Source organism: Coturnix japonica, chromosome 4 (assembly GCF_054131305.1).
Source record: "Coturnix japonica strain WE chromosome 4, WE-NBRP24, whole genome shotgun sequence".
Lineage (NCBI taxonomy): Eukaryota > Metazoa > Chordata > Aves > Galliformes > Phasianidae > Coturnix > Coturnix japonica.
Genome location: NC_140666.1, coordinates 81,465,859 through 81,491,814, shown reverse-complemented (window position 1 = coordinate 81,491,814; position 25,956 = coordinate 81,465,859). Strand labels below are relative to the sequence as shown.

At 38.1% G+C, this 25,956-nt stretch overlaps 1 protein-coding gene across 12 annotated transcripts in view; it reads left to right on the top strand.

The window, feature by feature from the left end:
- Positions 1-25,956, top strand: part of AFAP1 (actin filament associated protein 1) — a 107,785-nt gene that overhangs the window by 68,468 nt on the left and 13,361 nt on the right. For 9 of the 12 annotated variants that reach the window (XM_015862716.3, XM_085547403.1, XM_085547399.1 and 6 more), the window contains 8 exons: positions 1,651-1,830; positions 11,683-11,775; positions 12,756-12,840; positions 15,260-15,409; positions 18,457-18,668; positions 20,293-20,438; positions 24,035-24,152; positions 25,683-25,940. In XM_015862716.3, coding sequence (XP_015718202.2) covers positions 1,651-1,830; positions 11,683-11,775; positions 12,756-12,840; positions 15,260-15,409; positions 18,457-18,668; positions 20,293-20,438; positions 24,035-24,152; positions 25,683-25,940 — 1,242 coding nt within the window. The remainder of the gene's footprint in view (positions 1-1,650; positions 1,831-11,682; positions 11,776-12,755; positions 12,841-15,259; positions 15,410-18,456; positions 18,669-20,292; positions 20,439-24,034; positions 24,153-25,682; positions 25,941-25,956) is intronic. The other 3 variants (XM_015862718.3, XM_085547404.1, XM_085547402.1) reach the window with 1 other exon arrangement.

Here is a 25,956-nt window from a genome sequence, read left to right as displayed (position 1 = left end):
TTTTTTCCTGTAGCCACATGTGTGGTCTGCAAAGTTTTTTCTCTTTATGGGGATTGTCTTTCATTAATTCTGTAATGGGTATTAAGAAAATAAAAATCCCAATAGGAGTTTAATGACCAAATTACACAAGATTGGTTTATTGTTTGAAGGAGGACTTGGACATATAACTTAGGAGATATGGAAGTAAAATAAATATATGTTCTGAGGGATTAGAAATTGCCTGCATTATCAATGCAGCTTTCATCGTAGAACAAAAATGTGTTAATTAGAAGTAGACATTAAGAATAAGACTTAGTAGGGAATTGTATTTCATATAAAGTCAACTAATCTATAAATACTTCACCTTTAATAATGCATAACTACTATTTAAAAAAAATAATTAATGTAAAGGAATCTATATGTTATTAATTGCTGCTTAAAGTGACTAAAGAATGTTTTCTAGGTTCCATAACTTTTTTTTTTTTTTTTTCAATTACAACCTTAAAAGCTGTGACCAAGCAGGAGAAATTCTGAGTTAATTGGCCTTGGAGAGAGAGGAAGATGATGAGTGGTTTGCAGAAAGTGGCTGTACTTGTTCAGTATAAGTTGGAGTATTTATGACATCCTTCTAAGAGCTACCGCTCTCCTGATAGTTTGCTTCATGGCCTGAATATGCATAAGTCTATGCGCTTCATTCTGTTCACAGTTATACATATACTCTGCATATGTATATACTAGTCAGTGTTTAATTCCAAATACCTTTTTAGCCTTCATATTTATTTGTATGAGTAAAAGCCCAACTTACATTGGTATATAAAATTATTGGCATTCAAATACACAGTTAAACACTGTTCTGCAGTCTGGTATCAGCTATACTGATGTGCTAGACGAATAGGAACTAGGTCAGCAGGACATGTGACATAGTGTGAAACTCTTCACCTTTGAATCACCAGTTCAAACACAGATTAAGTCATCAGTAATTCAGCACAGAATGGCTGCTCTTTGACAGCATTTGCTACTGAGGGAAAAAAATAAAAAATAAAAACGAGTAATTCATATAATTTTAGCTGTAAACTTAAAGAGTAGACCAACATTTTTGTGATTTTTTTGCAGTGAATGATGAAAGGGAATTAGCTCAAAAACTACAGTCCTGTGGCCTCACCCTCTTTCCACACTGTGAAAAATTTTGCTGCTTATCTGAACAAAAAGGGCAGCTGAATAAAGTGTCTGCCTGTTCCTGAGTGATGGCAGCATGTAGGCCCCAGGTTTGCATTGATGGTGCTGGTGAGCAGGATCAGCATCTGGGCTTGAAAGTCATTAACTGTACAAACATGTTCTGCTGCTACCTGTGCAGAGACACCCAAAATCACCCTCTCCATATCTAATAGAGGCCAGGGTTGAATAATAAAGATAACAAAGAGATCCTTAATGCCCTCTATATGTTATACCTGTCCTGCAGCAATAGATCTCTATTAATAACAGTCTGGAAGCAATTTTTCTTTTCATTGTGAATTAGAAGGATAGATGTGAAGCTAGCAGTGGCTAAGATCATGTAATGTGGTAAAGATGTCTGTGGAAAATATTAAAAATAGAATTTCTACATAATAACAGCTTTCCTCCAAAGTTCAAAAAGATGAGATCTAACTTTTGACCTTTCCTTACATTTTACAGTGCTACAAAAGTTCCAAGGACCAGCAGCCCCAGATGGAGCTTCTCCTGAATGACTGCAGCATCACCTACATCCCCAAGGACAGCAAAAAGAAGAAACACGAGCTGAAAATCTCACACCAAGGAGCGGATGCACTAGTTCTGGCAGTACAGAGCAAAGAGCAGGCAGAGCAGTGGCTAAAGGTATGGGGTAACCACTTAAATCCCATCCAGTCTGAGACTGCAGAAATCCAGACTTAGCAGTCTGGCCTTGAGGCATCTCCTTGGGCAACCAGAAGCTCAGTGTCACAGAGCTGCTGGGGGTGCATGTGCTTTTCACTGCTAGCAGCACAGTAATTTGCACCAAGAGGGGACAATTCTCTTTCCATTTTTATCTAAGTCATTCTCCAGAAAGATTTGGTGGTTCAGATTCCCTCAGGTAAAGGGAGCTGGCACTCAGAATGCTTTTTGTGCATCAACATAGCTGTTAAGGCTACCAAAATGGGCAAAATTGGGCATACCACCATCACAGTCATCTTTTTATAAAAGAGGTAACTCCGAGGAGGTACCTGCTTGAATTGCTCAGGAGGAAGAAAAAATATTCAGATTCTTGAAGTCAATTAAAGTTCACTGGTTCTCATGAAGCAGTGCATCCTCTGTTATACTTTGCTCTGGAAAAGACAGTTCTGAGAAACAGGATCTTGTCATTTTTCACCTTTCTGTTCAGTGTCTGAAAATGTGGAAAGTTGTGGTGCAAGGGTGGCAGTTTTATACTGGACTTTGCCAGTCTCAGAAAATGGATAACGGAGTTCAGTAAGGTAGTGTGGGAAACCACCGCGCTTTTAGTGGCTTGGTTTAAGACCTTTAAATCCAGCCTTTTAAATGCATGTTGAAAGTCTAAATGCATAAGACCGATCAGGCATACTCAGTGCTGTGCTCCAATCTAACCTTATATGGTACTTATTTTGCTGAGATTAAATTGTATTTCTCCAAACACAATTGAATTAAACAGATAGGAATTTCCTGATGACAGTTTTTGGGGTATGTTTTTTCTTTTTTCTTTTTGTAGAAGAGAGGAGAGAGAAAATGCAGTTTAAGAGGTATGAGCTCTGCTGTGGGCTAACTGGCCACATGGAAAATTAAGCTGTAATTTCCGATTTTGCAACATCAGAATATACCTTTTGGGGGTTTGCAGGATGTCCATGTTTGGTTTGGAATGGGAGTTTGCTCTTTGTCTTAAAAAATCCACTCCGTTTTCTCTTTTTAATACAAACTGATCATTGTTTTTAGTAGTCATCCAATACTGGAATCTTGAGAAGTTTTAAAACAAGGAGCATCTGAGTGACCTATTATCTCACCTTGAATTCAAAAACATTGATGGGAATGAAAAGAAATTCATCAGTCATATTCTTTGCTGAGGGAATTCCACTTCAGTTAGATCATAGCAACTGCTCCATTATTTCCTGTCTCGTTCTAAACTTGGGTTTAGTAAAGCTGAATACATTGGCACTTACCAGATTTTCTTTCATAAAACCCGTTTTCTTTTTTTGTTGTTGTTTTTTTTTCCCATAAAGCTTCCTTCACAGAGAACAGTACTAGATTTTCCCATATCCCAGATGCATTCCTACTACTTAAGAAAAAAAGAAAAAAGAAAAAAGGTTTTGTAATGTTTTACATTTGGCACAGTTGTGTGTGCTGAGGTCGAATGGCTGTACAGTATGCTGTCATCCATAGAGCACGTGGAGACAGTTTGACAACACTTTATTTAGTTCCTCTTGCTGCAGAGCTCTCTCAGAAAAGCTATCCCAACAACATGGCAATGCTACCGTATGCTCAGCTTCCAGGTTCTCAGTGCTGCAGCAGCATTCTCCATTCTGTACAATACAAATAGCAAGACAGCACACGGTGGTTTGTGCAGCTCTTGCAACAACTCCACAGCTTTGAGAAGTATAGATCTACAGAGAAATAAAATTAGTTATTTTGTGTATTTTAAAATGTATGAAAAAATTGTGGGTTTTGTTGTTGATTTTTTTTTAATTATGAAAATACTTTGGTTTTACTCATTCAGCCCTTAGAATGAGCTTGTGAAGATTGTAATTTCTGTAGGTAATAAACAGACAATAGACAAATCTGTATAACTTGCAAAGGGTCTCTGCATCCTTAGTTTTTAATCATAACACACCCTCACTGTCACTGATGCTATATGAATACATGCCAGTGGAGCGAGGTTATTGCTTGGGAACAACAGGTTCCCATGAAGAAATCTGTATGCAAGTATCAAGTTAAAGCTTTACTCTTGAGCCTGAAAAGCTCAAAATGGATTTGGAGGCCAGATTTTCCCATGAAAGCTAAACTAGATGATCTTTTTAAAGTCAGATGTAATCTCTATAAAATGCATTTGCTTAAGCAAACAATTTTTCAAATACCTATTGAAAGATGAGGGGTATTAGAACAAGTAGAGTTGAAATAAATGCAGAATAGTTTAGACTTTTTTTTTTTTTTTTTTTGCTAAGATGACACCAAGAAAACAGCTGATAAATGTGCAAATTGTAGTCTAGACTGGAAACCACAAAGGGAGTTTCAGGTTTACCAGCTAACAAATACTTTTGCTGAAAAAGATAGCTGATGTCACCAAAGAGACTGTCATGATTGCAGAGCATTGAGCATAACTGGTATAAAATCCAGGCTACAGCTGAGATCATAGTAGTAATACCATGTAGAACATAAAGTGGTGGAAATTTCCAAACTTGAGTCCTAAAATGTTCCCACAAAAATGTACATGAAAAAATGTATGCAGTTACACACTTTGACCCAAACATGAGCTTTTTCCATGTGCGCTTGGAGTATATGAGCATCTGTGTGCGCTTTTGTGCATTTGTGGTCAAGTGAGGTCTTAAATCTTCCTGTTTGTCTCAGCACATCCAACAGACTGATGGAAACTACACGCTTATTTGTGAGCATCCCTGGGAAATGCTACATTAGAAATAAAAGGACTACTAAGAAGATTACAAGAGGATGCTTGTTTAGTGGCTTCATTCACACAGATGAATACGTTCAGTGTGCAGGGCCTTCAAACTAGGCCACAGAAAACAGCCCTTCATATTATAAATATGTGGATGCCAAGGAAATTATTTCTGAAGCAGCTTATTGTAGAAGACCAATAGGAGAAGGAAATGGTCATGGTGTCTGGCTCCAAGGCCTTCCCCTCCTCCTAGAGATACCTCCTGAAAAAATGAATTTCTGATTTATCACTCACCACTTATCTATCATACGTTATAGTTAATCTATCGGTCATTTCTGTATCTTGTCCTTTATTGTTATTTTTTCCTAATGCTAAGCACCCTTAGTTAACTTTTCTTCAGTTTATGGTGTGAAGCAGCTCTTCACTTCAAGGTCTGTAATCGAGCATATAATGTATCTATCCTTGTATCCTTGTATCTGCATTTGCCATTGTCCTGATCTTGTAAAGACTTTATCCAAAGATAGAAGAAAATCAGAGCTTGTCATTCAGTCACCCTATGTGCTCCTCACAAGACTGCTGAGTTGGCCTACCCAGCTTCCATCTTTGATAACTGCATGTTAACTCCTGTGAAAATCTTAGAAAACCTTTCCCCCCACCTAATACTTAAGCTTAGTGAGAAGGCCAAGTGGCTTCAGTCTTAACGTGGACTGAGTTTTACCGAAGAATAAGCTACTGGCATATCTCTTTGTTTACCATTTCAAATCAGCAGAAAACTGAGCTTGTAACTGTAAACACTTTTTGTCTGCTTTTACTTTCTATGGGAATTTCCAGCTGAAGACCTCAAAATACTTCAAACATTACTTTCTTGGCTGAAGCAAAGCTCCCTAAAGTTGTTATTATCTCCATTTTTTTAGCTGGGAGAAGTCAAGAGCTGAATGATTGTACCGAAAAACTAATTGAGTAGAAATGCAGTACGGGGATGCATGCTGAGAACAACAGATTTTTATACAGCATTTGTTGGTTTACAAGTAACTGTAGGCATACACAGTGTCCTGGGACATCAGACTGGGTTCTTTCTGCACCTCATCACCAGTGCAATGCAATGATGGCAAAACCTGCAGGCTCAGAGGTCTGAGCTGCACGTTGAAGCTGTAACAGCCTGCAAGTTCCCTTCTGGTGTGCTTGGGCATAGCAGGAGAACCCTGGCTTTTTTGGGAGGTGTCCAGCAGTCACGTGAACCAGTGGGTTTGTGTGACTGGCACGGTGGGAAAAAAGATGTACTTAACAAAAAAAAAAAAAAAAAGAAAGAAAGAAAGAAAGAAAAAACAAAGCAGATGCTATATGTAATATTTTCTTAAAAAGCAATGAATAAGGAACCACAAACATCCTATTTGCTTGCTTTCTCAGGGGTACATTTTCTTTATGCTCCTGGCTAAAATCACAAATGCAAGCAAATCTCAGAGCAGAATTTGGGAGGGCTGAGACTGCATCTTGTCCATTCCCCACTAGACAGCATTCCTTCTCTCTCCTACTTGCAGCTTTGCATGGCAAATTATTTAAACAGTACCCAGCTCAGATTAATGGCTTGAAATGCATTCTGCATCCCTGCACTGCCTGGTGTGGAGGTGCTGCCCTGAGCAGGAGCACTGCTCCCCATGCAGGGCAATGCCTCCAGCCACCCAGCACTGCCTGTCCTGAGCTCTGTCTGGTCCAGTGGCCATATATGGAAATAGTCTTCATGGTAGCAATACAAGAATGAGGACACAGGGTTTGTCTTGGTTAGATATGCCAGGAAAGTATTTTTAAGGGAGTATACATGCATTAAAATAGGCTTGCTGGCTGTTAATCTGTTGGAATCTCATCCCCAGTTTACTTAGAGAAATGATAATAAGACAGAAAGATGAATCTTTTCAGGGTAGGGAATGCTTCAGGATGATGTTTTCCAGTACATAAAGTAAAATGGGTTTATTTTCAGGACTTACTGCATAGACTATTTGATTAATTTCTGCTTTTCTTCTAATTTCTGTGGGTAAACTTCTTCAGGCATTTCTTCTCTTTAAGGTGCTAGTAGAGCTTTGGTGTTCTGTTAAGTAGGATAAAATTAATGCGAATGTATGTAGTTCATAAGAGGTCCAATTTAGTTATGAATTTAGAATTTAGTTATGCCAAAAGTCTCAGAACTCCTCCAGCACTGAGCAAGAGGTTCTTCAGGAGCAAGAACTGCTGGAGTAACTCTAGAGCCAAATGTGTTTCCCTCTACTTGTTTGTGTATACACAGCTTTCAGTTTGACTATACTCCCAATGTAAGAGCTAATAAGAAGAGATGAGAGGCAGGGAACATGAGTCCTCCCCACTTCTAGCATTTCCTATATTCTGTGAAACATAGGGGTAGGTGGAGACATGAGGCTTGTTTGGTTGGTTGGATTAATATCTAGTCTGGCTACATAAAGAAATGAAGCAAGTATCCTTCAAGAAATGAAGCAGAAGTATCAGTTTTCTCTCTCATTTCTTTTGAACTCAGTCAAATTTAATCTTTTCTCTGCCTGGGAGATGGTGTCTGTCTTACAGACATTAAATTCCTGTGAGTGTCATGAAAACACTCTGTGGTAAGTACAGTCTGTGACTGACCTCATCCCGTGGTATCTTTCAGGACAAAGTTTTGTAAGCTCTTTAGACACAGGGAGTGCTTTTAGTCTTACTCCTTATCAGTTACCAAAAAGTTCAACCACAAGGAACCAGCTGCATTCTTAGTACTTTTGCCCAGAATTTGCTGGGTTTCTTTGTGGCAGGGTATGGTAAGTAAGCTGACTTTCTGGCTTTACAGCATAGCCCTTGTTTTTATCTGGCAATTGGATCTTTGAAGGATCTGGATGAAAGCTAATTTGATTCTTCTGATTTTGCATGTAAAAAGAATAAATGTAGGGCAACTGTTTTGCCTGCAGTTTTGACTTGTCATTTAAAATAAAGTACACATAGAAATTTGTGTGTGATTGCAGGTAGGAAAGATCTGTAGTAAATTTTAGTGCTTGTGTAGTAGGCTTTTATAAAGAGAAATATTCCGAACATACCACATGGCAAAAATTCCACTGGCTTCACCCGTCATTATCAGCTGCTTTGGGCAGGGAATCTTCCATTCCTCATGGCGCCAACATCAATGCAATACATTTGCATATCCAGACCCAGCTGGGGATTCAAGACCTTCCTATAGCATAAATGAATAAAAATATTTCAGTTCAGGCTGCACAAGCTTTTTCCATATCTGCATTTGAAAGAGGCAGTTCTGAAATCTAATTGTAATATTGTTATTGTAACTGTGATATTTAAAATATTGTGATGGAATAGCAAGAGATTATTTTAAATGTATTTAGTTTTGAAGCTGTCCAAACAAATGAAAGGTCTTCTGTCTTCTGGTTATGTTTGTTCTTATATTTTAATTATTTTAATACATAGCATGCTTACAATCTTAGTTTGATTTTCCTGGCAGATCACCATGTGCATGTGTATATGTAATATATAATGCATTTACAGTGAGAAGAAAATAATGATTTCCCTTTTCTTATGTGTGGGAAGAATTAAGCTATTAATGGAGTATGCTCCATTACAAAGTAATCACAATACGGCCTCCCAATTCATGCCTTTTCATTAAAAATCACACAGTTGGGGATTTCTTTTATTTGCTTTCTAATTTTGGAATTGCTGAGATTATATGTTTATTCATATTTTCATACATTCCATTGCAACAGATAGAAGTATAGAAGTTTGCTGACCTCTCCCTGCTCTTGCTCACAAGTATTTTTTAATGAAAACAGCATTCTTTTGTTGTCATATGACTCCAAGAGATGGAATATTATAGAAGATTGACAAGAACTCTTGAATCTTGTGACAGAAAGTCTGCAAGTTGGCAACATGGGTGGAATGTTTTATCCTTAACATTTTGAGTTAAAGCTATAAGCATGTGAAAACCTCATTTATAATGGCAGCTGTCTGCAAACGTAATTATAGAGAGTGCATCCAGGCAACCATTATATATTAAAGGCATTTCATCCTGGTGAGCTCTGAAAGTATGAATTTTGTGCTATGCATCAAACACAATTATATTGCACATAGAAGGTGATGAGGAAGCCTTTGCTAACAAACCCCTTGAGCCCAGATGAAGTGTGGAATCCTTGAAAATCCATTTTCTTCAGATCTTAACATGAACTTCCATTTGGCAGTGTTCTATTTTTTCAATCAAAATTTAATTGCATCCCAATTAAACACTTTAGCTTCTCCTTAGGTATGTGAGGTATGATAAGAACCGTATTTACTTAAGTGGATGACTTTGCACATACTATTCAGTTAGCTCTGCCAAATCATTTCCCTCTGTTCTGTCTGTAACTCCCATTAGTATCTGCTTTTGCCAGAATTAACTAATTGTGTAGTGTGAGCAGATGCTGAAAACAAGAGCCATTGAATCAGGGTCATGCAGAAGACAGAAATGAATGTTCCCAGAAACTGTGTTTTCTCTAACTGAAGACCAGTAATTGAAAGGAAAGCAATGCAGAGAAACAAATATCTACATTTTCCATTAGAAAGCACACCCAGTGCCATGAATTTGGTAATACTGGGCTTTTGTTTCTGAGAAGAAACACAGGGAAGTTCAGACAGTCATGAAAGGATACTGAAACATCTTAGATACTTGGAACTAAAAATGTAGGTTCATTTCCCTCCTATGCTTAGATTTTGTGACACTGAGTGAGTGATTTAATTTATCTTTCATGTCTGAGCTCTCCATCTGTAATATAGAGCTGGTTCTCTTCCTGTCTTTATGGGGTATAGTGCCTTTAATTTATGAAGTGCTCATGAGTTGTTTCATAAAGGTCTCTGTAAGTCCATAAACATTTGCTTTTCTTAGCTTCACCCTTACAGGGAACTTCAGTGCTGAGAAAATAACTTTAAACTGTGTTTAATGATGTCTTCAGCTATTTAATGGTTGCTACATCAAAACTGTTCAGTTCAAAACTGGGAAGAGGCTGTTATTATCCCACTTCCTATTTAAGGAAATCTGGGTTTTGACAATTAGATAATTGCTGTTATCCCTGTACCTGGTAGTTCTCAGACCAAGTCCTCCTTGCTCCTACCCAGACTTGCTACAAGTGGGGAAAAAGAGAGAGCAGGATGTGTAAACAGTCATGTACATTTAAAGGGGAAAGTCTGCATGTCTATCAGGAAAGTTTCCGGCAGGGTATGATGTCTCTCTTCCTTAGCAAGTCAGGCTCTGCTGTCCTCGTGTGGCTGTGGCTGTAATCTAGTAGTGGGTGATCACTAGTGTGTACAGAATAGAGTCATGGAATCAATTAGTTTTGAGGTTTGGCCTTAACAGGCTCATTCTCCTCACTACAGAGGGACAGTCCCTTCGCTGGTCCTGTTGGCCGTGCTGTTCCTCATGCAGGCCAGGCTGCAGTTGCCTTCTTGGCCACCTGGGCACACTGATTCATGGCTGTTGACCAGTGCCCCCAGATGATATTCTGTTAAGCTGCTTTCCAAGCCACTCTTCCCAAAGCCTATACTGCTGCATGGGGTTGTTTAGACCCAAGTGCAGTACTTGGCATTTTGCCTGTTAAATGTCACTCAGCCCATTGATGCAGTTTATTCATATACTTCGCAGAGCCTTCCAACACTAAAACAAATCAACTCTTGCCCAACTTCTTGTCATTTACAAATTTAATGAGGATAAACTCAAAACTGGCCTGAATGCTAAGCCCTAGGGAACACCACTTGTGAGCAGTCACCAATTAGATTTAACTCCATTCACAGCGACCCTTTGGGCCCTGCCATCCAGCCAGTTCTTACCCTGAAGACAGTATATCCATACAAGCCATGAGCAGCCAGATTCTTCAGAAGACTGTGGGAAACAGAGTCAAATGCTTTGCAAAAATCCATGTAAACAACATCCATTGCCGTTTCCTCATCCGCTCAGTAGGTCATTGGGTCATAGAAGAGATCAGGTTAGTCAGGCAGGATCTGCTTTTCATAAATGATTAGTCGTGCTAACCTCTAATTAGATGTGTTGAATGCTGAAAAACTCTCCTTGGAGAGGTTGTATTCTGATTTTGTTTTCTGTCTGCTGTTAACTTATTAGTCTATCCAAATATGTACTTAAAGTTTTCATTTTATGTATGGCTTTAAGAAGGATACCTAGCTCATATTTTCTGACTACTCATGTGGAACTTAACTTAGGCTTGTATTTCCCGCAGTCAGAAGGCAAGTAAGGTGGCAGTAGTATGTGTGACAAGAGAAGCATAATTAGTTTCCATTGGCATGAATCTGCATAGAGAGTCAAGATCTGTTCTCATCACCATATGCAGTTACGGGCTGATAATCACCAGGTGGGAACCTCACTAGAAATATATATATGTATGTCTTAGGAAATCCTTGGATGGCTTTAGTCATCACTTACGTCTACATTTAAATGGTTTCAAGTTTTGAACTTCATTTTCTATTGAGATCTCAGTGATTTCGGTGAGATTTTTCTTTAACGTTTTAAAAATAGATCTAATTACATTACCATTTTGAGAAGTCGTTTACAATTACTTTGACCTATACCTTTATATCAATACGCAAGTATAAAATGTAAATGTCATGAAATACCACTGCAATTATTTACTGTAGAGCAATCTTCATTTCTTTTAGCAAAAAAGAAAAAAGATCACCTTGGATCTAATCCCACTATTTTTGTCATCATAATGCAGGTAATTCGGTGGTGTCAGCTAAGTTCATATTGCAGAAGTAGCGCATGGAAATCAGCAGCACTTTGGTTTCTTTACTCAGGAGGGCCTCAGAGTTTAGCTTGTCTAGAAACTGACATCTTCCACCTCTAGACACCGTGTCTCCTGCAGATCACAAGTGAAATGGCTCTGGAAGGCAGTATTCGTAGTGGCTGCCTGCCTGACACACTGCTGTGGACAGAAAGATCTTCACAACACTGCTTTTGTAACCTGACAGCCTACTAAGTGCTTGTGTGATTCTCCTTTCCATTTCCCCTTTGCATTCATACATAATTTCTCAAATTAGTATTTGGTAAGTAATTAATAAGTTTTTACTTTGCTCCTAAGGTCATAAAAGATGTGTGCAACAACTGTACGGGCACTGTGGATTCTGACGGTCCATTGTCTAGTTCTCCAGTACATAAAACAGAGCTGGAAAAGGTAAAGTTATCAAAATGATTAATGCTGACTTTCTCACAACTATTATTGAGGCACTGCGAGACACTGAGTGGTTTAAGGGATGTTCTTCAGACCACAAAAGTTTCATCACTAATTTCTGAGGGCACGGTCTCTCCCCCTGGTGACGTCATATGCAGTCATTGTTATGTTGCATTGTACCCAGGAAACTAAGAACAAATTATCTTCCACAATAGCTCAGATGTTTTCTATGCACAAGCCCAAAGCAGCTGTGTTTGCATGCTCACAAGCAGCAGCACATCATTAACAAAGTAGAAAGAAATACCAGTAAATAATTGTATTCTGAAATGCTCACCTTAAAACAACTTTTCCTTGGTTTCTTTTTGCAATATTCTGTACATCTTCATGGCTCCACCACTCATGAAGAATGTGGTGCCACCGTAATCTTTATTCTACCTCATCCTTTATCCCATACACAGAAACCACAGGATAATTGGTACTAAAATCTATTTCAAAAGCCCCTATTTTGCAAATACTGAAAATATTTAAGCACCAGGTAGGAATGCATTATTTTCTGACAAACTGTAATTGTAAATGCACGCGTGAAGTATTCCTTAAAAAAGTCATTTTAAAGTTTGTCCTACCTGATCCGCATTCATTGCTTAGTAGATTGTTCATTGTTTAGCATATTAATACACAGAGACATTGTGCAATCTTGTAACATGTTTAGAATATAATGTGCAGTGATTTTTTCACTTTAAAGGAAAATCTTTTGATGTAGGCTTAATCTGCGATTTCTGTACTATCCTAAATTCTATATGGAACTGTAAAAAATGGCTTAAAACTGAACATTCTCTTAACTTCTGTTTACCTTCCAATTGTATCCATGCTTGAAAAGTGTTTTACTCATAGGAATATAAATAATATAAATTGACAGATGAGACTTAATACAGTGAAGATGACAACATGATATGGCAAGGCAACTGATCTCTTTGTCCCTGCAGAAATTGTCATCTGAGAGACCAAGCTCAGATGGGGAGGGCGCTGTGGAAAATGGCATCACCACAGCATGCAATGGAAAAGAACAAGGTATGTCTCAGATGCAGAGATGCATTCTGCAAAGAATATGTGCAGCTATGAATAAAGAGAGAGTTAAACACATCTACCTGTTTTGTTTTGTTTTTAATAATGCTTTTGAATCATCAGTGGGAAAAATCAATATTAGTATAAAGAAACAGAATATGGAAATTTTGATTTGGCTTTTTGTCTATTCAGAAGTACAGTTTTTTAAGGACAAGAGCGACCACTATAGGCAACTAACGGTTGCTTATGGTAAGTTTAACTGTACAGTGGGAATATAAGTAGTGGATGTATAGACAAAAAAAAACCAACAACAAAACTATCATTGCATATTAGAAGGAAAGGATCATATATTCCATATATATTATGAGTATATTTCTCACTTTATACACGTGTCTGGACACATAAATAAGTATTAGTATGATTATATATATTAATATACTGTAAGATATGTAATCATCTTATAGCAGTGGGTTTCTGTGGATGTATTAATATAATTTAAATGTGCTGCTTTGGAGCTATGCATATCTTATAATCCTTGTAATCATAGGCATATCCCAAACTGAGGGCATTGTCCCTGAGTTTATATCTAAAAAACTCAATGCCTGTGCACTCACCTCCACACACTATGTTTTCTCCCCCAAACAAAGGAAACGGTGTGATTTCCTTAACATGCTGTGTAGCACTGGTATCTTCTAGATGGCACAAAATTGATGTTTTTCCTCAGCTGTGAAGCTGAAGTGTAATGTGAGCTGCAGGAAACACTGTGTCGATACTGGCTTTGGTGCCAGCCCTGTCTTGCCTTTTCATTCATTCCCACTGTCTTCTTCCTGTGTCATTTTTCCAGCATTTCCTCACCATTCATGACATACCCAATAGAATGAAACAATGTCAGTTATTGTGGTTTCCACAAGCTGCAGTTCATGCTTGCAAAGCTAAGCTTTCAGAAAGCCCACTGCTCAGGTTTTAATCTCTGCAGCCCCCTGAACACAGTCATACACAGTCGAAATCTAGGTGTTGTCTAAGATGTCCCAGAGTGACCAGTGGCTCAGGTGCCCTGCAGGAAGCATACTGATGAGGCATGTGCTGCTAGGAAGCCAGAACATCTGCATTGGTGTTTACTGGAAAAAAATCTATCCATGCCCCAAAACCACCATTTTCCCCTCAGCACTGCATGCAGCAGGTAGAAGATTTATATGATCTTGGCCACAGATACAGTTACTAAATCATTTCTCATGTTTGCTAGCAATTAAGCTAACCATCATAAATTATGCCCTTGTGAGTCCCAAACTGCTACTCTGTTTTCTGTGTATTTCTCTTCTCGGTTCATCATTTCAGATAATTATTTTTCATGTGAACATTTTGTTCTTTTTCTCCTTGGTTTACACAAGCCCATAATCACTAAATTTTCTGTTTGGGGAAGTAGCAAAGGGAACTAAGGATGTGAGGGGTAAACTTAAAACAGCTCAATCAGTAACTATCCGACATGTAATTTCCATCAGAATCATAAATCAGGGCAATTAAAAGGGTAAATTTGTAACCCTGTCAGTTAACAGATTGACTTTTGCTCTTTTGACGGAATCCAAATCCACTGAATGTCATTTCTGAAACAATGATACTTTCATTATTTTGGTTTTATTTTGCAAGTAAATGTCTTCCTTTTAATTCTGTTAGATGTTCTAGAAACTTTTTTTTTTTTCTTATTTTTCTTCCACTTAGGATTTTAGTCAGATATGCAGTTTTTGAAGTCATATCCACAGTCTTTGCCATGTTACCTTCAGTAGCTCAACATGGCTCAGTGCACAGACTGGATGTTAGCAAGCTCTCTCCTTTCAGCAAGCTTTATCCTTTTTGTGATCAGTAATCATGATCACAAAAAGTGCCAGCTTTTAATCATTGAGTGCTTACATTGATTACACTAATTTAATTGCTAATAGCTAATGTATAAGTCTTGTCTTTCTGAAAGGCCTGTTGTGATTAGATTCCTTAAGAACAGACCCATTGCTAGGAAAGCACATTATGTCGTTGTTAATTAATTGTTAACTTTTATTAGATAAATGTTTAGAATGGTGTCTGATCATCTGACTGGATTTTTATTCTCATGTGTAGAAGCTAAATAGTTCGTTCCTGTGGATAAACTTACACCGTGACTGCTTTGAAAAGAGGCCTCAAGCTTGATTAGTTGAAATTAAATTAGAAGTTTGATTTTTGTTATTCTTACCTTCCAAATGCCACAGTTTTTATAGCAAAAGGGTGATTTATAGGCATCAGTATTCAGGAGGACATGTAATGTTTATCTCATGGCAGACTGCAACTGTACAAATGTTTACTTTGCATTGTTTGCCAAAGCTACTTTTTTTTATTCAAGTTTCTCTGTTGTCTACATAATTTAAACACGCTAAAATGCAACCTTTTGCTTTCTTAATAGTGAAGAGGAAAAAAAGTTCAAAAACAGAAGCCAAGGGCACTGTGACTAAAGTAACAGGGAAAAAAATAACGAAGATCATTGGTTTAGGAAAGAAAAAGCCATCAACAGACGAACAGACCTCATCAGCTGAAGAAGATGTTCCAACATGTGGTAAGTTGTTTTTCTTTTTGGGTCATTAAGGCAGCTTGTGTCTAAAAATCTTTAACATTCTAGCCTTGAAAGTCCCATGAATTTGCTTTTACTGCCATGATTTTTACCACTTTACCTTTTTACCTCATCAGAAAGGTGCACTCAGGTTGAAGGACTAGGATAATCAAGAACTTATCATTCAAAACGAGTGCGAAAGAGTTTGCCTTTATAAACAAAAGAGTAGCACAGGCTTTGAAGGAAACAAACCAATAGATAGAAAGTGACTATAGGTTGGATTTTAAAATAAATTTACACCAACCAACCATCCAACCAAAAAAAAAAACAAAAAACCAACAACAAAAAAAAAAACCATAGCAAGAGAACTGTGAAGCAGTTGCACAAGGTTTTGAATTTGGCTTGGATTTTTCCCCTTTAATTGATTAGGAAATCTTGGGAAACCCAGAAATCTGTGACTAGGCAGCAGCTGGCAGAAATCCTTGGTGCATGAAGTGTAATAGATGCAGTTAAATGTGATTGTAAATGTGATTAGATAGTGAAAGAAGAAGATTCATGGACCACCAGTGAGAACTTCATAGATTGCAGATGACTCTCAAGGCCACTCTGGGAATAATTCCCATAAGAAATTTTTGATTAAATAAGTGTGTGCATATGTCTGTATATCAGTGAAGTAAAGATGTGATTTATCAAGCAAAGGAACAGCTGGGAAAAGCTATGTCCAGCCAGATGCATCGTCCAAACCATCTGGCTTCCATAAAACTTTTAACTTCCTGGGTCTCATAGTCTGTTGATTATTCATATTATGTGAGATGTTAACCACAGCTGTACAATCTAATTCTGAGTACTTCTACCATTATTTCGCATATGGGCATAAAAATAGCCATTACTATTGTCTGCATTTGGCTATACCACTTGCAAATTTTATAGAAAAATTTAAGTGTCTAGGCTTTAGTCATTGCAGGAAGTCTTTGCAGGGGTTTATCACCACCAGAAATTTGTCTGAGTGCAATGCCCTCTGGGAGGTTGCTCCATAGTTGAAGGCTTTTACAATTTAGAATATTCTGCCTTACGTGAACAAAGGCAAAAGTGCAATCACACTGTGGGGGACACCCAGCTAGAGTGGAAACAGAAACAGAAACCCACCTGCACTCAGAGTCATAGCAAGGCTCTTCTCTCAACATCTCTTGTCTTTGGCCATATGAATTAAGTTGAAGTGCTAATGCCCCAGCTAATTCAAGGCATTTTGGTCACATTAAGTCCTGAAGGTTTAAGTAAGGCTATTGTGGAGGAAGTATATGAAGTCCTGCTTTTTAAAGCAAAATATGAGGAGTTAGAAGAACTTTTCTGAGAGCTGCGTTAGGAACCAAGGTTGGGGAAAAGTAATTTCTGAAAAAAAAAAGACTCTTCAAAACTAGCCAGCTGGCTTGCACATGAAGGGTTTTCCATTTCTAGTGATTCTATTATAATGCACAGCTACACAGGTTTTTTTGTTAGAGGAGGAGGGAGTAAAGTTGGAGAGAGTGATCATCCCAAGGAGCCAAAATCACAGAACTGAGCACATCCTCCTTTTTTACAGCATCTTCCAAGTTGTGTGCAGTTCTGATCTGCTATATCCTGTTGGATCAAGCTTTGACACTGGAATCGTAATGTTGGAAGGGAAATCCAGAAAAAAAATAATGATAAGTCATAGTTTTAATGAAAACCAAAGAGATAGTTATCCAAGATGATTAAGTGCTTAAATGAAAATCAGACCTGAGATAGAGGAAAAAAAATTTACATAGATCCTGGTCTGTGCAAAGTATCATTTCTTCTTGGCCTGTTTGGAAACAGCAGCATACTAAATTCATGTACCTGTAGTGAGAAAGGAAAAGTAAAAAATTGTTGGTGGGGTTTTTTGTTAACAAATGAAATGGGACAGAAAAATTGGACGTTGATTGTCTTGATTTTGTTGTTTGGCATGATTATTGCTATGGGACTGAGAAGAAATAACTGCCTATTTAATGACTTGATATGACTAAATACTGCCTACATCTGGCATATCGAATGATAAGGAAAGCAGGGTTTGTTTAAAATGCTATTTATTCATGACATCTTGATTTATTGTAAGGACGTGATTTAGTGGGCAACATTGGTGGTAGGTGGACAGTTGGACTAGGTGATCTTATAAATCGTTTCAAACCTTAATGATACAATGATTCTGTTCTATGATTTTAGGATATATTGATGGGGGGAAAAAAAGAAAAAAAAAACAACAACAAAACATGCATCTTAAAGTTATGCTAAATTATCTAACTCTTTATTTAGTATGTATTATTATACATTATCACATATACTACATTATTATATAGTATGTATTTAACTCTTGAGTTTTAAGTGAATATTAATTTATTTCTGTGAACTTGAACACTGACCTGTTAAATTCTTATTTGTGTTGCCATCTTCTTTCTAAATAAAATCAGGAAAGGTAGCATCAGTGTGTAAACCTGACTGCTAATCTGTTCCTCTTGGCAAAGCAGACATTGAGAGGAGGAATCTTAGAAGTTCTGCAGGATACTGTGAATGTTACAGAAGTTAAGTCATCACTTAATTACATAACAGGAGCTGTGATTTTCCCAGATTTGGGCAGTCACCGATATATAGCAGTTATAAACTGGGCAGGTGGGTCTTCTATAAAGAGCTGTATGAGTACATCAGCTGTGTATTTAGCTTGTTAACACTCTCACTCTCCCATTCCTACTGAAGTTTTGGTCATCAGTAAGCTCCAGCTTATGCAGCCACTGCAGTGACTAATACATAAAGCCATTTTCAGCTGAGCAGGATCACGTCTTTACATGGTTTTTTGCTAGGTAATCAGCACAGTGAAATTTTGCAATGAAGAAGCAGGGCAGAATCATTTCCTTGTCTTCCAAAAATCCATCCAGTCTTCCTATTATAAGAGGAATAATTTGTTTAATTGATAGCATTATTTTGAAAATAAGTGGGTTTTTTTTGTTTGTTTGTTTTTCAGAAAAACTTATGAGTAAAGCATCTCACATTTCATTTCATTGCAGGATATCTCAATGTGCTCTCAAATAACCGTTGGCGTGAGCGCTGGTGCCGAGTGAAAGACAACAAACTCATTTTCCACAAGGACAGGACAGATCTGAAGACACACATTGTTTCTATCCCTCTCCGTGGATGTGAAGTCATCCCAGGACTGGATTCAAAGCATCCCCTGACCTTCCGTCTCCTTCGAAACGGGCAGGAGGTTGCTGTGCTTGAGGTGCTGTGGAACTAATGGCTTTGACTTAAGAGACAACCACAAGCTGAATTAGGGAAGCACTGTCAAACACCATGATGTTTCCAAAAAAATGTGGAGTAATGTTATTGTAGAGATGGGTAATAAATACTGTAAGGAGAAAGAAAGATAGGAGTTGTAGGCAAAAGAAGAAATAAGATTTAGGAACAAGTCACATAATGCACTTTAGAAATGTCTGTAAGACACTTTTCACTGCATTGACCTTCCTTTGACCTGGTGCTAAATTATCTCTTCTCCTTTCTAGGCACACTTCTTTATCAGAGATATGGTTGTATTGGCTAAATAACTTAGCTGTAGTTAAATCGTGAATCACTGTTGATGGGAATTCTAGAACTCTTAGCTCTTGTTTGTTTGTTGTATATGTTAACCACTTTTACTCAGCCTGACTTCCTGTGTTATTTTGCAGTAAGAAAGACATTGTGCCAGCAACCTAGTGAATCTCTTTATACACCTCTGCGTTAGCTGCACAGTAACTGTGTGCCTGTAGGTGTGAGAACAGAGAAGAGCACAGTGCTGTTGTCCTTGCAGCCTGGACAGCTGCTAGTCTGACCTGTGGAAGGACCCAGGTTCTGATGGAATCTCATTTCAAGGAGCAGAATTTGACTGAGGATGACTGGCAAACTGGTGTGGGAAACGTTTCTAATCTAGAAAATTGCCTTCAGTGACCATGTCACTCTGCAACAAATGCAAGAGCAAGTTATAACTGAACAGTCAAAATGCAACCTTAAAAAATTTTGGCAGGTCTTGTTTTCAGATCTTGTTAAAATTGGATTTTGAAAAGTGGTTCAGGATTTGGCAAGAGATGTTTGTCCGTTATATTTTGAAACATGGAAAGCCACTTAAGGCCCATGATAGTGGAGATCATGGTAATCTCCCATACTTGCTAGAGAATGTAAGAAGTTCAGAGTTTGAACGAAAGCAGCTCAAGAATCTCAGAAAGGTCATAAAATATTGAAGAAGAATGAGAAATTTAGAAACCACACACTTTCCTTTTTCCCCTCCTTTTTTTCACTTATTTATTTTGCTACTGTTTAGATTTGATTTTTTAAACAATTAGTTTTAAAGTATTTGTACTTGTGCCACTTGGAAAGTAAACGCCATCAGGTAGGCATGTGCAAACTGAATCTTTCAAAAAACGCAACTAAAGTTTCTTCTACTAGTTCAGGTTGTTTTTTTTTTCACTCATTTCTACTTGGCAATAATGTTTGATTCTCAGGATTTATCCTAACTAAAATCTGCCTAGGAAAATAACTCAGTTACAGCTTTCAATTTTCTGAAGTCTAAAATAAACATGACTTGAATCTAAATCCACTAGCCTTAAATGATTATTTTTATTTCTTCTGTCGAGATTGCCCACTTTGCATTACATCATAGCTGATGAGCACGTGGCTTACTTAAAGTGCAGTCCTTCTAGCAAAGCAGATTTAATGACAAATCCTGGGTTTTCTGACTTCAGCAGAAAGAAACCAGAGCCTCTTGTATAATATGGTCAGCCAAGAAGAATGCTGCATTTTGAAACAATGCTATGACTACCTCACTTTAGTGGTGGACTAAAGACTTGACATATGGTTTTGCACTCTCCTTACAGGCATCCTCCTCTGAAGACATGGGCAGATGGATAGGGATGTTGCTTGCAGAAACAGGATCTTCAACAGACCCCGGAGCTCTGCACTATGACTACATCGATGTGGAAATGACAGCAAGCGTCATCCAGGCTGCAAAACAGACCTTCTGGTGAGAGGCATTCGGCTACGTGGTTGTTTTCAGTACTATGAGAATTTATATCTGCACATTAAATCTGGTGCCAAGAGAGCTTATCAAATCCCCTCAGCCTGTGCCAGATTTTGAAATCCTGAAGTGTCTCAGTGTTGTATTATGGTAGATGTGTAGATCTTCTTGTTGGCATTTTGCTAAAACTCTGTTAAATGCAGACACCAGCCAACTTTATTCATGTCTTGACTCATTTTTAAGTTAGTCTCCATATTAACCGCTGTATTTTGATTGAAGACTTAGAATTAACCCTGGAAAAGGGCAAACATGCTAAAAAGTAGATAAATACATGGGTACATAGTTTGCAATCATTTTCTTATTCACCATATAATATTTGTGTCTTAACAGAATCACTAACAGAATGCATCAAATTTAACTGTGAGTCACCTTCTCACTGTTTCCATCTCATGTCCTTTTTTGATTAATTAAGAACTGCATCAAGCCAGTTCTGTTTATTTATAGTTCATAATTGTGAAGGTAGAAATTGGGAAGCACTCTTGGGTGCAGCACAGAAATATTGTTTAAAATGCAAATCAGTCCTTCATCACGAATCCTATTTTTAGACAAGTAACACATACTTTGTATATACAGCAATTTACGTGTGGAAATGAATTTTATCACTAAAGCAATCTTCAGTGGGAAGAGACTCTCGTTCTTCCTGGGCTTGATGAGACTGTTTAGAAATGGGAATGATGGAATGATTGGGCCACAATAGATCTCCTGCTGCAGATGTACCCTGTGGTTTGCTGCGGTCAGAAGGCAAGTGGCCTGACAAGACAGTTTGGAGAGGTGTCATCCCTCATCTCAGCCAAATGAGACTCTCTATGAATTCAAGCAATGTAAAATTTGCGTAACAATACATTAGAGAATCACACTTCATCTGCCTGTCATAAAAGATTAACAACGCCAAAAAAAGGAAAAGGCTTCAGAGTTTTCCTAAAGAAAACTCTTTCACTAGCTATTTGTTAAGAGAGCCAGAGCAAGAGAAAATGCCCAGCTTCATTCAGGATCTATCTTGAATGTCGTTAGATGGAAATCAAAGTGACTCTGTGTTACCACTTGTGTTGAGGGACATGGTTTAGTGGGAGCTATTGGTAATAGGCGAATGGTTGGACTGAACGATCTTTTAGGTCCTTTCCAACTTTGGTGATTCTGTGATTCTGTGACCACAATCCCAGTTCTGTGAAAATCAAATAGTTTTGATAGAATCAAAATGCACTTTGCTTATAGACATATGTTAATCTTTGTTTTGAAGTTAATAGAGTTCAAAAAGTGTATCCTGTGTTGATGTGTTTTTGCTTCAGTCAGCATCTCACAATAACCACATTTAAGAAAGAAACAGAATGGAAATCTTTCCCCCCCAAACACAGCTTGTCTTTCCTTTTCTGAACAAATGTGATATTAATTGGAGCCAAGTGAAAAAAACATATGCAACTAGACCACATGTTATAAAGGAATGTCAAACAACTTGCAAAATAGCAAAATTCCCCTATTAAAAATTAGTTAAAATTCATTGGGTATCTTTAAAAGACTGTAAGAGCTTCTCAACAAGCAAGTAGAGTTGCCATGTGCTGATGTTCAACTATTCCTAGAAAAAGAGGAAAAATGACAATGATATTAAAATATTATTGCCACCCTTTTTAGCATGAATATCCATATTCCAAGTTAACTGTGGTTGTCGTTTAAGCTTTGGTGAACATTCAGTCACTTCAGATATTTCCTGTTACTGGTGCTCTGCCAGTTAATTGGTTCTTCATTAATTATCTCATCAATTTTTTGTATGTGAATGATTAGGCTTCTAGGAAAGGCTGAATGAAAATTATTTCCAAGCAGTTTTCCCCATTGGCTTTCCCATCTAGCAGATTCAACATGCAATTAACTTATGTGGATGCATCTATAAACTAATTTAATGAGGCTCAGTGCATGAAGTGTTTACAGATACTTAGATAAACTTTAGTTTCTTTTGCTGATGGAAACAGTTATGGCAGGTGCATCAGAGGTTGTTTTTGAATATCACAGTCTTCAGATGTGTATAATATGCATTGCTGTCAGTGAAGCTACTTAAATAAGCAGAAACACAATAGCAGCTCCAAATGTAGTCCTTCAGGCTAACCAAAAACAGTTGAGTAGTGTTATTCATTAAGAGAAGCAGTAGACAGATGCATCACTTTAATAATGTCCAATGAAGTATGAGATAAAGCCATTGTTATCATGGCATCATCTTAGGCTTTTTATTGTTTGTTTGTTTTAAAAAAGAAAAGCTTCTGGCTAGTGGTTAGTCCACCAGTTACTGAGGCTGAGGCAGATCTATAGGGCTCACGCTCAACTGGGCAAGTTCATCCCTCCTGCAAGCTTGGCTCCCCTGTGGCTCAGGTGAGCCATTGCTGGATCAGGTCTGTCTCCTTCAGAATAACTATTTCAATGGACTAGATGTTATTTCAAAGCCAAAAGAAAGCAAATGTTAAAACCACAGAATTCCTGAGCACTGGCCAGCACTACAGAAGACCCTCTCAGCTTTAGCAGGGCTTTGTCATATTTTATGAATATCAGCACAGAGCCTGAATAGTCCCATTGTTTGAGATAGAAAGCTTTGTGTTCCCTTTCACATATACCTGAATCTATAGGAATTATTTGGGATCTCACTCTATACCTCATTTAGTTTCAGAGCTTGCTAGGAAAGAAAACTAACCCTTGAGGTTGTTACAGCCTTTGGGCTTGAATCTTCCAGTTTCTGCATTTTTAGATCTTTGCTCTGAACACAAATCCCATTGTAGTCTGTGATACTATGCATGTATTCTTCAGAATTCCAGAAGAAGAGGCAACGGTATTGGTTCTGAGGAGAGCAAACAAAAGCAAAATTACCTGTCCCTTTTGAAGCTTTCAGAGAGCTCATATCCACTATGTGAAACACAGAGATAATGAGAATAGGGAGTATTTGTACGCACAGTTGCACAGGTGGAGAGCTAGGAAGCATGTTGCCATTGTACTAACTCCACACAGCCAAAAGTTCTGACATGGACATGAAAAATCCCCAGAATTTGGGGAAGAAATGGTTATCAGATTTTCGTGGATGTGCTGCCTTATGTTTTATCAGAGTTCCAGCTTTTTCTGTTTTTCAGTTTTTTGCTAGGCTTGATTATTGCTCCTCCAGATTCCCAGTTTGCATCCCCCTGACCATGTGTGCACTCAGAAACACCTGCTTCTCATACATGCAGACAACAAGGGAATGTTTATGGGACACTGGCAAGTTGGTTTATAACATAGATCAGCAGGTTCCCATGTAAACGTGCCAAAGATCAGTTACAGCTGTTGCCATCCTGGCTTTCACAGTCTTATCCTTTCTCTAAGAATACAGTATGGAAACACATGGTGTAATATTGGCTGCTAGCAGCAACATAAGAGTAGCAAAAGAAGCAAAGCTGTCCACAGCGTTACTGCAGAAAATGAGAATATACGTGCTTCCAGGCTACAGAATCTGACACAGGGAATGTACCACAGAATCATTATTTAGACTTGGGTTCAAGTGCTGTATTTTATTATTCTTATTTTGTTCTATTCAGTTTTATGAACAGGCGAGTTATATCCACAAATCCATATCGGGGAAGCACTGCCAATGGCTATGCATGTCCGAGTGGAATGGCACTTCATTACGATGATGTTCCCTGCATAAATGGATCGGTAAGAATTGAATTTACACAGAACAAATGGTTTGCATGTGTTCAATGCATGGACATCTGAAAATTATATTATCTAAAAAGGCCCACTGGGCAGTTTCCAAATGAAGTCCTATTTTTCAGACTGGGGACTGCAAACTTCCCTCACACCTATAGGGTATTAGGGGTGTGGGACATATTGCTTACATTAACCTGCACGTGAGCCAACATGCATTTAGAAAGCAGTTGCCTGTTGACGATTTGTTGCCAAGTCCTTGAATATAATACTGACTCAAGGGGATATTTTTCAGATCACACCGAAGCTGGTAAAACTAAGTACTCAGTTACACCAGGTGTATTTTGGTGTCTGTTAAAATACATACAGAACATTTTTCTGTCCCAGAGGCTGTGCTCCCCATGAGAGCAGGTATTGCACATCCCAAAGGAGAATCACAGGGGTTGATTCTGTCCGCATAATACACAGAGCTGATCACAGTCAGCTGTGGAATAGGTGCTAATGCATAATGGATATTTACCCTTAGTGATATGTGATCCTGACAATTTACAGGGCAGATACAGCTCGTGGCAGCTTTTAATTTGGGCTGTTTCATAAACGCCCCCACTAAGGCTGAGATCAGAAAAATTCATTGTTTCCAAGTGCTAAGAGAACTGCAAGCAAAGTCCTCCATCATTTTTTAGTAATGTCAGAAAGATGTTAGAGGAAAAAAAACCTTTTGTGAACTGCATGCAACAGCATGTGGGGCAAGTAGTCTGTGTGTATGCAGTTCTTGGATGAGCTCAAGCCTTTGTGTGAGTAGCATACTGCCACAGCCAGGATGGATTAAGGAAGGATATTTGGCAACCAGGCCCATGGTTTCTTTTAAGATTAATTGAATGAATCATTGGAGTATTGTTGAGCTTTCCATTTTTCTGAAAGAAAAAGAGGGGAAAAAAAAAAAGAAAAAGAAAAAAAAGAAAAGGAAGTGGCCTGTAGTTATTTTAGATAGTTAGCTCAGAATGATAATCTTCCAGCAAAGAGAATGTAATACTGGCATACCAGCAGCTGGTATTCACTGCAAAGACATATAGCCTAAAAAAAAAAAAAAAAAAAAATTAAAAAAAAAGGAAATAAACCCTTTTGGCCTAGCTGTTTGCTAGCTGTTAGGCATTATAACAATTTATGTACCAGATCTAATCCCACAGATTCATCTGTGCAGCCCATGAGGGTCCCCCTGTTAACACATTCTCCTTGTGCACCCTCAATGCTGAGTTAACAACCGATGATACAGTCTGTGAGTAGGAAGGGTAATAGGATAACATCAGCTTGCTCTTGCAATAGAAAATGCAAAGGCTATGAGCCATATAATGCAATGCTTCTTTTCCATGCTGTGTCTTCTTCCACCTTTCTGAGTAGTTAGCTTCAAGTATACGCAGTAAGCATAAGCTTGCCAAATGTGGAGGGCTTGCTATGGTCAGAAATCTTACTAATGTTTTAATTTCACTCAGGTTCTGCATGGTGTATTGTTTACTAACTGCCAAAGTGTGTGTATTGCAGTGGGAACCAGAAGATGGCTTTCCTTCTTCTCGTAGCAGGAACATGGGAGAAGAAATGCTTTATGATAACGCAGGCCTGTACGATAACTTGCCGTCTCCAAAAATCTTTGCGCGCTATCCGCCAGCTGACAGGAAAACCAATAGGTTATCTACTGACAAACTCTCCTCTAACCATTACAAACACCCTGTCTCATCCAATCTGTCTTCTGCTCAGTCTGTCACTAATACCTCTGCTGTGGGGAGGGGATCTGTCTCGCAGGTACTGTACTTTTAAT